Source organism: Zonotrichia leucophrys, chromosome 3 (genome assembly GCF_028769735.1).
Source record: "Zonotrichia leucophrys gambelii isolate GWCS_2022_RI chromosome 3, RI_Zleu_2.0, whole genome shotgun sequence".
Classification (NCBI taxonomy): domain Eukaryota; kingdom Metazoa; phylum Chordata; class Aves; order Passeriformes; family Passerellidae; genus Zonotrichia; species Zonotrichia leucophrys.
The window spans coordinates 50,981,053-50,998,125 of record NC_088172.1 but is presented as its reverse complement, the minus strand read 5'-3'; the positions used below and the strand labels follow the sequence as shown (position 1 = coordinate 50,998,125).

The window sequence follows — 17,073 nt, the reverse complement described above, 5'->3', positions numbered from 1 at the left end:
CCATCCCAACATATCAAATTCAGTCACTTGGTCCCCACAACAATAAGAAAGATATGGTCAGATTGGAGGATATCAGAAAATAAAATATCTAGGCTACTCTAGGAACTTGCCAGCAATTGATAAAGTCACCAGGGCATATTTAGCTGGCATATTTCAGAACATAACATAAAAATAAAATAGCACAAGAGATGCATGATACAACACAAGACAAGAAGACACATAGAATAAATAGCAGGAAACAAAATTTACCTGTCAGGAAGCAACCTTACCAGGTTGCTTTTACCAGCAAAAGATACTCAGCTGCATGACGCTAATTTGAGCAGATGAGGGGAGAGGGGGAAGAAGAAAGACTCACTGATGGTACTCTTAAAAAGCTAGAAAATTCAAACGTATCTGCCCTGAGCAGATATGTGTGCTCCAACTATATAGTTCTCTAACTATGCTGTAGCTGGTGACTAGTGATACAGAATATATATTTGGCAAATATGTATTTGACAGAGATGAGACAAACTATGTCAGCAGACACAAAATGGTCCCTTACAATCAAATAAATGTCAAAGTTGTACATGATTGCAAAATAAAACCTTTAGCCACTTCTAAATGCTTCAGAGAGCAGATAAACACATAACCCACAAGATAAGCAAATACTAATTTGACAGGGCCTCATAATTTGGAATTTTGCTACCAAAGAGCCAGTTTTTAACAGCAGTCATAAAACCCTTAAATTTATGCAGGAGAAAGCAAAGCCAACAAATCCCCTAAAACATTGCTTGATTGGAAAAAAACAGGAAAATAAGAAGTTGCAATTAAGGAACTTCCAAGCAGACAGAAAGGCAAATATTTGCAGATAATACACAGACTATATTAAGTGATGCAGAGCAAACATAAGGAAAACCAAAACAGCTAACTACCAATGTAAGACATTATTTGAAGCCGGCCTTCAAAAAAAATTCTGAAGATTTTGTCTTAATGAGGACAATAAAAGACAAAATAAAACTCTGGCAGACTGAATGTAAAAATCCAATAAGCCAAGCCAAAAAAGGCCAGACAAATAGCTTGCAAGGGGTTCTTTTTTATGCTAGGGTAGTTATGAGTGAGAGCCAATTGCAATGAGTTGGAAAAGGATTTCACAATATAAAATATGGGATGAAATGACAGCTGGAATCCAATAACGATCTAAGGGCTAAAGAGTATACTAAACAACCAATGACTAAACATTCAACTTACTTAGACTAAAAAACACTAAGATCAGGGGAAAGCTGATTACTCCCTATGAATACATTAGGCATAAACATCAATACCTATAAGGTATTTAGGACAAAGAAAGAAAGCTGGCACTGCAAATAAATTACTAGGAAAATTACAAGCCTCTCAGCTGACAGAACAGTGAAGCTCTAGATCAGCCTGTCCATGAGAGGAAAAACAGCCTAACTGGGCTTTAAGATAAATGTGGATAAGCACCATGAACAAATTACACGATCTGGTTGCTATGACAGCTCAGTGCTGGGTTAGCCACGCAACTTAGGCTGGATTCAACAAATGACACTGAAGGAAAAACTTACCAGCACGAATCAGATGAGTTTTGTCTATGCAGAGGCAAGTCATAGTGCCTTACCTATGCAGAAATAAGTTTCTGCTTAAATGCAGAATGTTTCTGCTCTCTTTAGATCAAGAGAGGTGAATTGCTTTGTGTGCAAGAAACCTTGGTCTCACACACACTAGATTTCCATCACTAAAGCCAGATCGAGTTTTAAAGGGTGTTTTTAAGAGAAAAAATATATCCAAAATATTCAAAATACCTGGTTTTGCCTTTGATTATGTTTTGATAAGAGCAAAGATAGCTTGAAAGCCAAAGGTCCAGCCTTTCATAAGTTATTTGTCTTGTCAGAGCAGATCCAGGCTGACACAACTTAGTGACAGGTTAGTTAGCTAGAATAGGGCTAAATTTGTTAATAAAAATAATCTGTGTCTATGCTACTGGTTTTGTTCACAGCAGTAGTGAGATTTTAAAGTAATTTCCTTCATAAGCTTGGACTACAGAGCAGCTGGTATGTGCAAAAAACAAATTCCATTTGGGGTAAACTAGGCAGAAAACTGCTACAAAAGTGTACCAAACACAGAGAGACTCCTCACAGAGACACAAGACTAGCTCTTTGGGCAGTCTTGAGGCATATGCCTGGCATTGTATGCCAACCAAGGCACCAGACCCTCACTGTCTCACCACCACTTTGCCACACATTCACATGGATGGGCACCAATTTCTGGAAACCCACCAGGAAGGCCGTGCCAGCACTGCAGCACACAACAGGTATGGTCCTACCCCAATCTGGATATCCAAATGGGAGAACCTAAACTGGCCGAGTATTTGCTGCAATTGTTCATTTTACAGTGGTAACAGGTTGGGTTGAAGGGTTGGCAAGACCAAAGCAGCAGATACGGGTTCAATTCAAAAACTATACATTTCCCAAGAACAAAAATTTTACCTTGAACATAATGAGCTGTACAATGTTTTGTCTAGGTTTCAATCCTTTAAGTTACCAAAGATCAAATTTGCTGAACAGCTTGTCTTACTCGCCTCAGTTTAATCCCTGAGGGGAAAAAGATTAGTCTTGTGCCTAGTTCTTATTTAAAAGAGAAAAAATATCATAATTGACTTGACATCTAGTTCATGACATTTCTTGGGTCTCACTTGACTCAGCTTTCTCTCTTTTATTTTTAAAGGTATTTCTACAACTGTATCATTTATGTTGCTAGGTTTTAAGAGAAAATAAATAAAGGAAGAAAACAAATCAATATTTAAGACAACATTTTGTCAAAAGTCCAAAAGGAATTTTGAAAGTAAGCTTATGTCAACCTCCCTTTTTCTCTAAATTTAGTTTCCCTGTTTGCAATGGACACTTTGCATACAAATTGTGCCAGGGAGCAAGAGCAAACACTTTATTAGAAAAAGACCACCCCACAAAAAATGAGGTGTTAAGGAAATAATTATGAACTTCTATGATGCATGTAATGACAAAATTTCATTCAGATGGTGCCTTTGAAGGCCTCCTGCTTTACAGTCCACGCATGCATATGCAAGAGTGAGCTCTTGTGTGTCCAGGAGGGAGTGCAGGACCAGGCACTGGCATGTCTTGTCTCAAACATGCCTCTGCTAAGGGAGGAAAGATGTGATCAGAGGAGAGGGTCCTGCAGAGGTGGGGCAGCGCTGTGCTGAGCCAGCTTCCTGCTCACCTTGACACCGTGAGCTCAGTCCTCCCAACTCACCTCCTGCACGAGGGCTCCAAGGGCTGAAAAAGCTATTACACTTTTATACTAACTATTAATCTTTTACACCAAGAGGTGTGCACCAGTTTAACAATAAAGAGGAGGGGATGGGGCCCCCTTGCTTTCCTTTTCCTCTCCCTTTTACTTGCACTGTTTTTCCCAGCTCCAGGCTATCCATGTGGACCAACACAGGATCTTAAGGACTGCTGATACTCTTTGTTCTCCCCTTTTTCTGCATTTATCTCTCTCTCCTCTCTTGCTTTGCCATGGGCAAAGCATGGCTGTTGTACTCTACTCAGTACTGAAGTCTGCTCTTGAGAGTGGGAAGCCTGTGGAAGGGTGTTGTGGCTTTTTAGCAGTGGTGCTGCTAACCACCACCTTTGGTTATGTGTTGGGGCTTGCTAGCCAGCACCTTTGAGAAGTTTTTTCTGGGAGTTGAGAACTTCATGAAGTGTACTGCACAAAATCTAAGGGTTTCTTAGCCACCATTTTTGAGAAAGGGTACCGTTAGAATTTAAGAGCTTGCTAGCAAACACATTTGAGTGAAGCAGTGGGCTGGTTGCCAGAGTTAAGGCAACTACAATAAAGCCTGACACAGGGCCCAGAGTCTTGTTCAGCCTGACAAGAAGTTACAACAAGCATCGTGCCCACTACCAGTGGTCATGGCACTGGTACACCAGCAAATACAGAAACACCACTGGAAGGTTCTCCTGTTTGGTACAAAGCAGCTGTTAGGTGGATATAGCAACACACACAACAGGACAAGAAACAATTCCACAAGAAATATGCCCAGTTTAAATGACAGAAAATTCAGGTTGACAAGGAGAGCAATCAGACTAGCTGGGACAAAAATATTATGAAATGCACACAGCTTTCTAAGGAGCACAGGAAATTAAGAGTTCAAGCTTGCTTTTACATCCAAATGTGTCCAAGCAAGGTATCAATGCCTAAATAGAAGGTGCCCTTCAGACAAAGCCAGATGAAGACAATGCAAGCAGCAACTGAATGATTTCTTGGGATAGTGGGAACACAACCTGACAGCAGTGGCCAGTGGACTTGCCTCAGCACAGTCAGAGATTAATGGCATTTTGGAATGAACAAGCAGGCTGTCGATTTACAGCTTTATAGCAATGTGGGCCCAAAAATACCATTCAAGTCCACTACCTCAAAACTGATGAGGTCAATAAAATGAGCAGTGAAATTCTGTATAATACTGTATAGTTGCAAAACAATTTTAATGACCCTATTTGTGAAGACACAACCAGTTTATCTCCACTTGAAGAAGACAGAAGGCAAAACTATGGACAGTTACACTGAAGTTACCCAACAAGCTTCGAAGAACAAAATATAAAGAAGATTTTCATTTTCTGTTGATTTGGATTTCAAACCAAGTGATTTGACAAAATTGCCAAAATTCATATCTGATCAATTTTGGTTGCGTGGTGTTTATGTTTAGCTGCCACAGATGATACAAAGATTGAATTGACCTTTATGACAATCCCCCAAGGCATCTTGGCAGATCTAAACCATAATCACTGTGCCATCCAAAGCCATAAAAATTGTCAATGAAAGCTATTTAGAACTGAACAGATATATAATTTGTATCTCCATATGGAACTGCAATTGGACTCTTTAAAAAACAAAATATCTGAAACATAAACATATAATTCCAGCCTTGTTTCATTGCAGATTACTCTCTTTTAACTATTCAATTTTTTTAAATAATCAAACACAAGACAAATGGTACCTTTAAGTACTTGAAGGACTTTGTATAAAACTATTATTTTTATTTGATTATTAAGAAAATATAGAAAAATCACACCAAAAATATTTTTTCATAATCAAATACTTCTTCCACTTCAGAAAATTAACCAAGTTTTACCATTTAGATTTTCAAACATACTTGAACAAAAATACTCTGTTCTTTTGTCTGCAGTAAGCAATTATAACAACAGAAATTATTAACAATTAAAAGCAAATATTAACAACCCAAATTATAGGTTAGTGAAATTATAAATGGAATTACTTTTGGTGTGCAATATAGAAACAAGCTTTTTACAGACCAAAAAAATATGCAAATATATACAAAACGCTGCCCACAAAAATATATACCTTGCAGATCTAGCAAATATTTCAATATCAAGTAATTATTTTAAAATATTTTCCTCCAGATTGGTCTTCTTTCTCAGACTGGTTTGCAAGAATCAACTGAATGATGCCAGACTGAGCTGCTTCTGGCTCCTTGGAATGTGAGGCTTTTTCCCCTAAAATTTATAAAAAGGAGTATTTCACCCTTGCTCATATCCATCTTCAAGAAAGCATTGCACAAATTTATTTTCCATTTATCTATAGCATTATTCTGCAAAAAGGAAGAAAAAAAAATCAAATCATATATTAAGAAAATAACTAGCCATATGTTTAAAATGTGTCTTTTTCAGGAAAAAAAAATGCTCTCTAAATTCCAATTACACTATTTAGCCAGAAACAGGAATAGACACGTGAGTCACTGAGTGTAATCCTTGCTACCAAACCCTCATCACCTGTAAATGTAACTCAGGCAACTCCCTGAGCCTGCTGTAAACAGCGACATGTCCTAGCCTACCCTTCTGATAGGAGGCTGAACCCATCTACCTTTCCAGCTCCAGTCTGAATTTATTCACAGTCACCTGTTGGCAATTGCTTTCAGGATGAGTGTGCCAAATCTCATCAAGATAAATAGTCCTTCAGCAAAATCATCACCTACAGCATTATGGCAGAAAGAGATTTAAAATAATCTTCCCAAAACACAAGTCAAGCTCTTGGTTTTTATTTAGCCATTTTTATTTAAAATTATATCCATATTTTAATATGAAAGGTATTACTTGAACTATCTATGCCTTTCATGCACATTTTTTGTTGCTTTTTCTGTATATATTAAAAAAAATCTAAAATTTTGTTTACTCTTCTCTCTGCTTTCATATTTCCACTTCCTACTCAGTGATCTCATGTTCCCTTGTGCCTACCACTCATCAGGTCTCTAGAGTACAACTCTGCATACAGTGTAAGGGACTGAGGCCTAAAGTTTTTCATCAGCCTCCAAGGGCTCCTTGAGATCTGCTTCTTCCTCCCTTCCTTCCACAATCCCTGGCACAGCCTGTGCAATCTACATCCCCTCCTCAGCTTCTGGAGATGCCAAGTAGAGTAGCAAGATGGGTGTAAGAACTCAGGTCATGTTGGTTCTGTTCCTTTACTTTCTAATTACACTCTTCCCACAGTACTCCCGTTACTTTTACTCTTTTCTCATTCTCTTTTCATCAGTGTCTCCTCAGTGCCTGAGGAGACAGCAGACAAAAGATGTGGGATTCAAGACTGCTGCCTGGAGTACCTTGGAGTAGTTGGAGTAGTTGCTGTCAGTGTGCCATCCCTCACTGGGCAGTGACATTTCAGGCAGTGCCATGTGTGTTGGGCCATGGCAGCAAGACAAACAATGCCCATCGTGCCAAATGAATGATTAATGACTCAACGGAGTCATTCAAAGTTGATTCTCAAATGAATGAATGAATGACTCAACCAAGGAGCAAAATGACAAGGCCTGAATGATGAGAGTGACAGTCTAAGATTAAAGTCTGCACATGACCCTTGATCTCTCCCCAGAGTAACAGCACTGTCTACAGCTCCAAACGGCAGAGGGGAATTCTGAGACTGATGGGATCACTGTGGCTCAGAAGGACCTCAGAGTGCCTGCCAGGCAGCACAGCCCCCTGCTCAAGCAGGGTCACCCACAGCACGTTACTCGGGATCAGCCAGGGTTTGCCTGGGAGTATCTCCAAGGACGGAGACTCCACAACCTCCCTGGGAAAGCTGTGCAACTGCTTGAATGTCCTCGATGCCAAGCTTTTTACTGTCCACCATCCCCCTTTTTTATTTTTTTTGTATGCTCTTTTTTCTTTTTCTGTATGTTCCTTTTCAGAAACAAAGACAACCCATGAGCACAAACTTAAGCAAATAAATCAGTAGGGGAAAAAATAAAAAGAAAATAAGTGATAACACAGATCTTCTAATTTAACTCATTATATTTCACCTATCACAATTCCTCTGGTTGCCAAAAGATTGGCACAATTCTTAGGCTTGTATTCACAAGCCTGAACATTATGTTGTAAGAAGCAACAGGAAATCCAGCTCTCAGCTGCAATCTCAAAATTCCCATTATTTGCACATTGGTACCATGCAAAATCATGAAGTGAAAGCAAATAGGCAACATTGGGTTAGAACGTGGTTTATAATCTAATGGACAAACGTTTTTCACTAAATCATTATAAACAATCTTCAGTCCTGCACATGCTTCCCTTTATTATCAAAAGCAGCAACACAAATCTTTAAATAAAATTTCTGTAAGATTGGCTCCTAAATTTCATCTAGTCTGCACAATGAGTATGGCTTTTTGTAATTGTTTTCAGTTTCTGAGTCAGATATTTACAGAGAGATGCTGTTGCTCTTCTGACACTGCAACAATTCAACCAACACAGAATTTAGGACTTTTACTTCCAGTGCCTATGATTGATGAGAACTGAACTGCAAACCTAACGTGCTCTTTCTACTTCAGTGTAACCATTGCATGAAATTTCTCTGTTCCAAATTAATTTGGGGAAGGGGGGAAGAAAAGAAATTCTTCCAACAGCCTTTTGTTTATTACCAGGTTGTTAGGGTATAGATCAGAAACACAAAGAAAAGAAAGCAATGTTCAGTAATGGCCTCTGCACCTCCAACTGATGTGGTAGGAGGTCCATGCTATAGGCCATGAAGGGAAATAGAAAGATTCCAGCTTATTTCATTACACCTTTTTCCAAACACTCATTCTCCAACTTTCATTTGATCTCAAGGCATATCGATTAGGGACCCAAGTTTAAAATAGGCTTAGCAATACTTAAACAGTAACTCCAAAACTTAAAAGTAAACTCCAAAGAGAGCACGTGTAATTTGGAAGAAAGAAAAATGAAAGAAAAACCAAATTAAATCAAAACAAAAGCCAAAATCCCAAAATCAGAAAGTAAGTAAAACATATATATCCAACCATGGGGGAGAATGATTTTTGGAAAATCATATTTATCCAAGAAAAAAAAAGATGCAGTTACGGAAAACCATTACTCAGTAATTACCAAGTAAATTCTACCAACTGAGTTCAGAACCTCTGCTGATAAATAGAAGGATCAGACTCTTACTTTATACCAGGAAGCACCTCGACGATAAATCTCAGTAAATACATGGTTTCAATATCATTTTTGTGTATAAGTATTGCTCAGCATCAGCTGAGATCAAAATACAGTATTTCACTTCATTCATACCAGAAAAACAATACACTGCCTTGGGTGTGACTGCCCTCTAATTCAAATAAATCCTTCCCCATTATGTCTCAGCCAATCGGTAAAGGCACTAACATGTGATTTCAGATTCTTTTATCTATTAATGTCTTTCCACCTCCATGAAGGATTTTGACTGAGGGGCTGGAGGACGGGACAGGGGGGTCACATTGTTCTTTCGCAACGGCAGCACAGGATTTATGGCACGGTCTATAACATACATTAAACAAAATAGTATTGCACCTGAAATATTCACCTTAAAACATACTTTAGGCAACTTTTGCAATGCCTGTGGCTTGTTTTCTGTTGCTTTTTTAGGCTTCTCAGCGACACTGCAGGACACAGGAAAAAAGGAACATATTAAGAAAATAACGTCTGAAAGAGTAAAACTAAATCCAAACCAAAACACCCAACTTCTAAGCATTTCCATAGGTATGACTGGGTGTGCCCAGCAAAGGTTTAGGGTAAAAGCAGCATTTAAAATTGCCTGTGAGGGACAGAAACTGCAAAAACCAAGAGTTTTTTCTGACTTACATAGTTCCCAGCAGGCTGTTGCCATTCCCTCTGCGGGGCTCTCACTGGTCAGGGGGATCACATGACACTGGGAACCAAAATAGAAAAGTCTCGGGAGCAAGGAAGCTGAACCACAAACACATTTTCAAGGAAAGACCTATCATGTGCATGATTACACACCCTAAGAAGCAGAAGGTGGTAAATTTAGACAGGAACCTAGGCTGTGCTGAAAAATGTGTAATGCACTGAACTCTGCAATCCGGTATCTGCCACCCTTACAATGCATGGGAAAGATTCATAAATCACAGCCTGCGTCTGTACGTAACTAAACCTGCTAACTGCTGTAGTAAATCACCAGATCTTCAAAGAAAATAAGATCTATCATATTTTTAAATTAATCTTTTGAAGTTTTAAAACAGCTTCCCACCATCAAACCATTTTCATCTTAAGGCTAAGGTTTCCAGTGGTTTGTAGAGAGGAAGCAATTTTTTTAAAAGGATATGCTCTTAAGATAATTGGGCGAGCTGTAAACACATCTCAAAGATTGCTTTCAATACTTTCACAAGTGAAAAATATGGTTGCAAACCTATAGCTCTGTAAAATGTCACTGTAAATCTATAAAAATAATAATTTTACCATGAAGATATAAACAATAATGCAAAGAATCCGAGTCAAAAGTGACAAAATGCAAGTTCCATCCAACAATAAAATATCCTCTAAGTGCTGTTTAGTTATTACTGTTAGACGATTAACTCTTTCAGTTTTGTAAATCTTGTAAAAAATAAATTCCAGCAAAATATTATTCTTGGTATTACAGGAAATGCAAGTTACCTTCTGTAACAGCTAGCTTTTTCATCATTTCCTAGTCATTCGAAATGAGATTGTTAGAATTTTTCATTCTATATGTTGTCAAGGTTGCCTTGTTTCCAGGACAGTGATTGTAGAAAAAGGATTTACTGAAAAATGCAAACAGCAGTAGAGAATCTGTGATCAAGGAAAAGGAAATACGTTGCATATCTTAAAAGGACAAGGACAGGAAACAATTTCATGTCCTAACCTTTAGATGCAATCACTCTCACCTTTCAGTCATAAGATTAAAATATTGCAAATCCCACCCTTTCAATGCAACTGGCTCACAAGACCTTCTGGAAAAACAAAGGATAGAGAATGTAATTCAAAATCCTACATAGCAGACTCCCAACTCCACAAGAAAAAAATAATATGAACATGAGTTAAGAAACCAAACTGTTCCTCTTTCATTAAAAAATAAATAAATGCAAATAAATGAAAGGAACCACACACACACACACAAAAGTTCTAAAGAAAATCTCAGATTAAATTTCCCAGAAAGAAGTGTACACATTTATCAAAATATATACAATATCAGAGAATATCTTCAATCAAGACAGATAATTTGGTATTTAAAAAAACCAAAATCTGCTTTATTCTGCAGGATACCCCAACAAAAGTTTTCACAAAGTGAAGTACAAGTCCACATAAACATGGTAGCATAAAAAGGCTCCTTGTATCTTCCCTTTTCTTGTGAACAAGTGTGAAAGGAAATTTGAGCATTAACTGGAAGTAGTATAGAAGTAGACACCAGAGCTGTTGCCATTGGTTATTTGAATATAAAGAAAACCTTCCTAAAACTACAAATTCTAAACTATATGGTGGGGTTTTTTTGGGAAGAAAAGGTAAAAAAAATTTTTTAAAAAGCATTTTGAAAAGCGTATTACTGTGTACATGCTTCCAAGTACTCTACCAGGTACATGACTTCTGTCACTGTGGTTTTAGGAGAAGCTTTGCATTACTGAAATTGCGTCCTTTTGCAGGTGATGTGGCAGAACTGAAGTGGACAGAAACTTGCCATTGATCATGGTGAGAGACAAACCAGGGCAGTGATATAAGTACACAAAATACACAGAACAGTAGATTTTGTCATAGCTCTTAAAATTACTACAGAAAATTGGCTTCAGCTACCTCTTGTTTATTGCTTTCAGAAACCTGCATGAAAAATCATCCCTTGGATCAATTTTAAATGTAACAGTGGCCTGCTTTACCATCTTTCAGACAAAGCCTATCTAAGTGGCAACATTTTTCTCAGGGTATTTTCACCGTACATCCCAAGCATAGTGCAAATCATCTCAGCAACCCCTCTGTGCTCAAACACATAATTGATTTCATTTGCTTTGTGTTATACTCTCCTCAGTTTCATTTATCAATTGAGACGTATGAAAGGTGCAAAACACACTGGGTAGTGGGGGCTATGCTACAGTATTCCATCATAGGTCAGTCAGAGGGCTGGAAATGAAATTATATGGAAAAAAAACTAAAGGCAAAGGCAGTGAAATAAATGGCTAGAAGACTGTCAATTTAGGGAAAGAAATGCACCCATGTGGGATAAAAGCACAGTGAGGAGGAGGTACATCATGTAAAAGACAGAGTATAAAGCCTTGGATAAAAACAGAAAGAGTGTCAATGTATCCTGGAGCTTAATGCTGGGTGGGGAAGACTTGAGACAGAGTAGAATGTCTCTTTACACAGCTGGCATCAGTGTTATTCTACACACCTGCTTCCCCCACTTTTCTTAACACTGATATATAGAATCATAAAATCTTTTACGTTGGAAAATATCTTCACAATCATCAAGTCCAACTGTTAACTGAGCACTGCCAAGTTCACCACTAAAGCAAGTCCCTAAGTGTTACATCTGCATGTTTTTAAGTACCCCAGGAATGGTGACTCAACCACTTCCCTGGGCAGCCTGTCCCAATACTTGACAACTCTTTTGGTGAAGAAATTGATCCTGATATTCAACCTGAACATCCCCTGGTACAACTGGAGGCCATTCCTCTCATCCTGTGGTTTGTTACATGGGAGAACAGACTCACTGCCACCTGGCTACAACCTCCTTTCAGGCAGTTGGAGGAGGTCCCCCTTCAGTCTCTCTTTCTCCAGATGAAACTTCCCAAACTCCCTCAGGCACCAGACACGTGCTCCAGACCCTTCACCAGCTCCATTGTCCTTCTCTGGACTCGCTCCAGCACCTCGGCGTCCTTCTTGGAGTGAGGGGCCCTGCAGCATCGCCAGTGCCCTGTGAGGGGGACAATCACTGTCCTGGTCCTGCTGGCCAGGTTGCCATTGGCCTTTCTGACACCTGGGCACAGCTGGCTCATGTTCAGCTGCTGTTGACCAGCACTCCTGGGTCCTTTTCTGCCTGGCAGTTTCCACTCTGCACCCGAGCTGCAGCACTGCAGAGGGTGGCACTTGGTGGTGAACTGCTTAAACAGGCATGCATTGAATGAGCAATTTGACAAATATGGCATTTCAATACTCCACTTATTTTTTAAAATACTGTCCAGTAGATATCTCTCAGTTTATAAAACTTCTGCTGAAAGTATATTTGGGACAAGCACTAATATGTTGATCTGCCCTGGAAAGGGCAGATTACGATTTCCTAAAAAAGTCAATTCATTGATAGCTAAAGAACACTATTTAAAGCAGTGTGCAGAACAGTTTTATCAATTTAAATTGCTAGAAACAAGTATCTCTATTTTACCTTCTTGGCAGGTAGCTTAATTCTTGAGCCAGAAGAAACCAAGTCAATATTTTCAAGCTGTGGCCTCACTTACATCTCAGAGTATGACTAGATTAAACCAATTTTCTGAGATCGCCTCTGTATATTAACAGAATACTTAACAAGAGAAATAGCAGCCCCAGCAAATTATTCCACATCCATGGATAAACTCAGTATTTGGACCCCTTTTTATTCACAATAGTAATAAGGCCTCAAAATAATTTTCTTCACCACCCCCCAAAAATTTAATTTGGACTGCTATCACTGAGTTTCCATATGTTCTAAAGGGACAGTTTGCCATAAAGTTAGTGGGAATTTTTAGTATAAATTAACAGAAATAGACTAATAATATTTTTATCCTTCCTTATGCCCTCAGTTTAGAGAAAAAATTCATGTTTTAGTCTTAACTATTATTGCAAACAGGAATAATTACTTTAATTCCTTTAACTTCTTTAATTCTTCTTGTGTATTACTGTAATTCACAGCCATTTGAACAAAGTGTAGTAATCCCAGTGCTACAATTGGCCCTTAAGAACATAAAGATAATCCTTTGTAACAGACAGTCACTCCAATTTAGTGAAATTCACCACACACATCTTTGCAAATTTACAAGTGTGTGGTGACACACCTGATCTCAACAATAATATACACACATTGCTCACAAACCGTTGTCCTGGCAAACCTCATCCTCATGCAAGATATTTAAACTTCTTTAGTGGCCTTCCATGATTGAAGATTCCAAGTGGTAATTTAAAAAGATCATATTCCCAACAACAGGAAAAAATAGTTTCCAGTATGTATTAATGTAATAATAAAACATAACCCTCCTACCCCAGTGATCACTGCTTCTGCTGAAGACTTTTTTCTCCCTAGCAGATAAAACATTTCTATTTCCCTAATAGAAATACAAACACTGAAAGACTAGTTCTGTGCATTAAGGGGAGAATGGAAATAAGAGATATCTCTTAAACTGTTTACATACATAATGAGACTTCACATATAGAAGACAGTAGCCAGTTTTATGCAGTCCCTATTTCTGCTAAGGGAAATTAAAAAAAAAAAAAAGTCAGGTTACACAGCATTATCCACCGCATGCTGTGTCAGCCATCAGTATGTTACAACTACTATTCTACAACTATTCTACCAAATTTTTCAAACACTAGAGATATACATTTATTTTTTACTTTTTTTTTAAATAATGTTACCAGGCTCTTTTTCTGTTTAAACAAAGTAAAAATATGCATATGCAATGTTTGAAATGCAATTAACTTTGGGTTATCTTGATGCAATGCAATCTGACCAAATATTTTGCTATAGTAACTTATATAAATTCAATCTATTTAATAGAAAAGGACTTTTATTTCAGTCACTTAATATTAGTAGTTAATTTAGAGTATATACAATTGGAATTGAGCCTTTAATACAGGACTAAAAATGAAATTTCAGAAAAATATTGTCAGAAGTGTATGCACCAAACAAGTACACGTCTAAGCACCTGGTCAGTGTCAAAAACATTGAGAAAATTTGGCACAGATTTATTCAAAACAGATATCCTTGTGATAAACTTAGGTCCTTGCTTGATCATCAGCAATCAAATATATTACTTAGGCCTCATATTTTCCACATGCCATTCAAAAGCATCCTCATTGCCATCATAATCACCATCTGTTCAAGAAAGGTCAGGATTTATATGAACATATTAAGTCTTAGAAACATAATATTTGAAATGGTTTTAAACAAATTAGTTTCAAAAGGTTAAACAAATTAATTTCCTTGCTATGGCTGTTGAGCATTAAGAGAGACAAAGTACATTCAAACGAGTAGGGAGCTTCCCTTTTCCTCCCAACACTCTGTACCAGCCTCAAGAGTACCCAGAAGATCTTTATGCACATTTTCTTTTGCCCGACCCCAAGATGCTTAGCACCTAGTAGAAAATCAGAAATCTGTATTGGTTTGAGCAGAGGTACCTGAAGAGGGTGAATCTGCATGATTTACACTGCCTGGGTTTCACTTACGAAATGTCCAGTGAGAGAGTATTCCTTTTTCCTTAAAGTGCCAAAACTTTAATTCGAACCAGTTTTAGTTCAAAACTCTTCCAAACACTAAGCTGATGTTCCAGGAAAGAAAGGCCTATTTGCCTTATCAAATCTAGAAATCACCTTACTACTAATGGACAAATCCCCAAGGCTTACCCAATTAGCCACTAGTTACCTAGTGATTTTTTTAGTACTTCAGAATCTGAGTACACATTCAGGCACAGATTAAATAGGTCTCATTTTCATACAGTTATAAACATACAGTCCATGGAAGGGACACAGGAAAGAAAGTCTGCAAAGCTGAGCATGCAAAATCTTACTCTGGAAATATGTATTACAGAAAAAAATTAGGATTTCATTAATATTTACAGAATATATGATTTAACAGGGAATTCCTCCATTTATAAAAAGCATAAAAAAATAAAATAGAGAAGGTGTTGATGAAAAACCTGCATACCATTGAAGGAAAAGAGACCAGTTTAAAATTGCAGATAATGATCCACCTTCATTGACTTCTCTGCTGTCTTTGTGTATGTCTGTCTTTCTAATATTAGGAACTGTCTGAAGTCATGAAACTCAAATCTGCACTGTTGAACTCCTGCCAAAAACAGATGTTGTTGTTATGAGTGACAGACTAGTAATATATTGAGGTCTCAGCTTACTCAATACCTCCAGGTTAATATGGGACTATTTATTATGACTAAAGTACATAGGTTTTTTGGGGTTTTTTTTGTTATTATAACAAAATATTATGAACAACTATGTTTATCCTCTAATTTTTGAACAAGAAAAGAGAAGAAAGAAAATAAAGCCATCTGTTCCTAAAAATCAAATGGAGGAAATTATACCTAAAGGATGAAATATTTGTAAAGGGATAAAAAAAAGTCAAAAAAGAAGATATGAAAGTTCTAATAAAAAATCTCAATTAGAATGGGCATTGGAATTCACAGTTAGGAATAGTAGCCCACACAAGCCACCAACTGATTAAGAGAAAACAAAAACACAAGTATTTTTCAGCTGAAACTCAACGACCACAATTCATTACCTCCCTTTTACATTAGTAGCTATTTTAATCATAGATTTGCTCTTATTTTGTAGCTACTTCTTGACAAAAAGGCTTAATGAAGTCAAGGGAAAACAGACCTATACAATTATTTCTTTTTATGATTTGGTGTGGGATGGAGGAAAACAAAGAAAGAGCAAAGATCAAGAAAATGCAGAAGGTATGGACTACACATTTAGTAGGAGGAATTTAGGGAAAAATAAAAGTAACATCTCTTCTCTCTTCTACCTTCACTCTTCCAACTTTTCACTTAAATATGAGCACCACATGGAAATGCTGAAATGTTAGAGTACAAGAAGAGGCTATCAATAGATAATCAAAAATATTTGACAGTAAGGAAGTGGCTACAAAAGGAGGTAGTATTCAAAAATATTTGAAAAGCAAAAGCATTTTACTATCAAATATCATTAAAGAAATTTCAAAATGAAAGCTGTTTTTCTAAAAAAAAAATCAAAACTCTTGATCATTAATATAAAAACGCAGAAAGTTAATGATGTTTCATAATGCTTTTTTCATTATAAAATTTTAACTGGAAAAAAAATTGATGGGACAGGAATGAATTTTATAAATACATTTTCAGGTTAACAGTGGGCTTTTTTGATGTGAATTTCATCCCTCTCTAAATGTACTAGACAGTTAAGTCTAGGGACAATGTGAACGTAAATCAGGCACAGCATTAAATCATTTAATACTTCATGCACACTATTCCAAGAACAATGCTAACCTGGAACTATGTGCAGCCAGATGATCCTTGCAGAAGCTGCCCATGTTGCAGTTTTAGAAAATAACTGAAATTGCTCCAAAAATGCAGCAGCACATTGGTAGGAAAGATCATTTGATTCACATTGTCTATTTAGGAAAAGGAAACTGTCACTAGTCATTAATGTCAACAGGTAGGTCAAAAGGAATTTTTAATACTGTTGTCATTATTTAACTTAGACTCAAAAGGATCAAAATTTAGAGGGCGCAATCAGTTTAAAATTAATAGGTTCCAAAATAATATGATTAAGATAAATACAACAAAAAAGGGTACAACTTCAAGCACATAGCATAATCACCAGCACCTAGCAGGAAAAACATTGGATCTAAATATTTTGATTGTCATGAAACTACAAGCACTTTTAAGCACTGATTTACCTGCTTATGGGTTGTACAGGAGCTCCCAAACTCTTACTTCTTTCCCAGCATTACTGGGCAAGTGCTGCCAGTTCTTCTGGCCTTAGGGCCAGGGCAGGACGGGTGCAGCAGCCAGGAAAACCAGCAGGATGGACACCTCACCTGCCT

General features: G+C 37.4%; 1 protein-coding gene across 1 annotated transcript in view; it reads right to left on the bottom strand.

Annotated features, from left to right (window-relative positions):
* The window catches only part of ESR1 (estrogen receptor 1), a 158,071-nt gene extending 148,908 nt beyond the window's left edge, over positions 1-9,163 (bottom strand). The window contains 1 exon segment of the mRNA XM_064708184.1: positions 9,135-9,163. Coding sequence (XP_064564254.1) covers positions 9,135-9,159 — 25 coding nt within the window. The 5' untranslated portion in view covers positions 9,160-9,163.
* Positions 9,164-17,073: the final 7,910 nt, after the last annotated feature.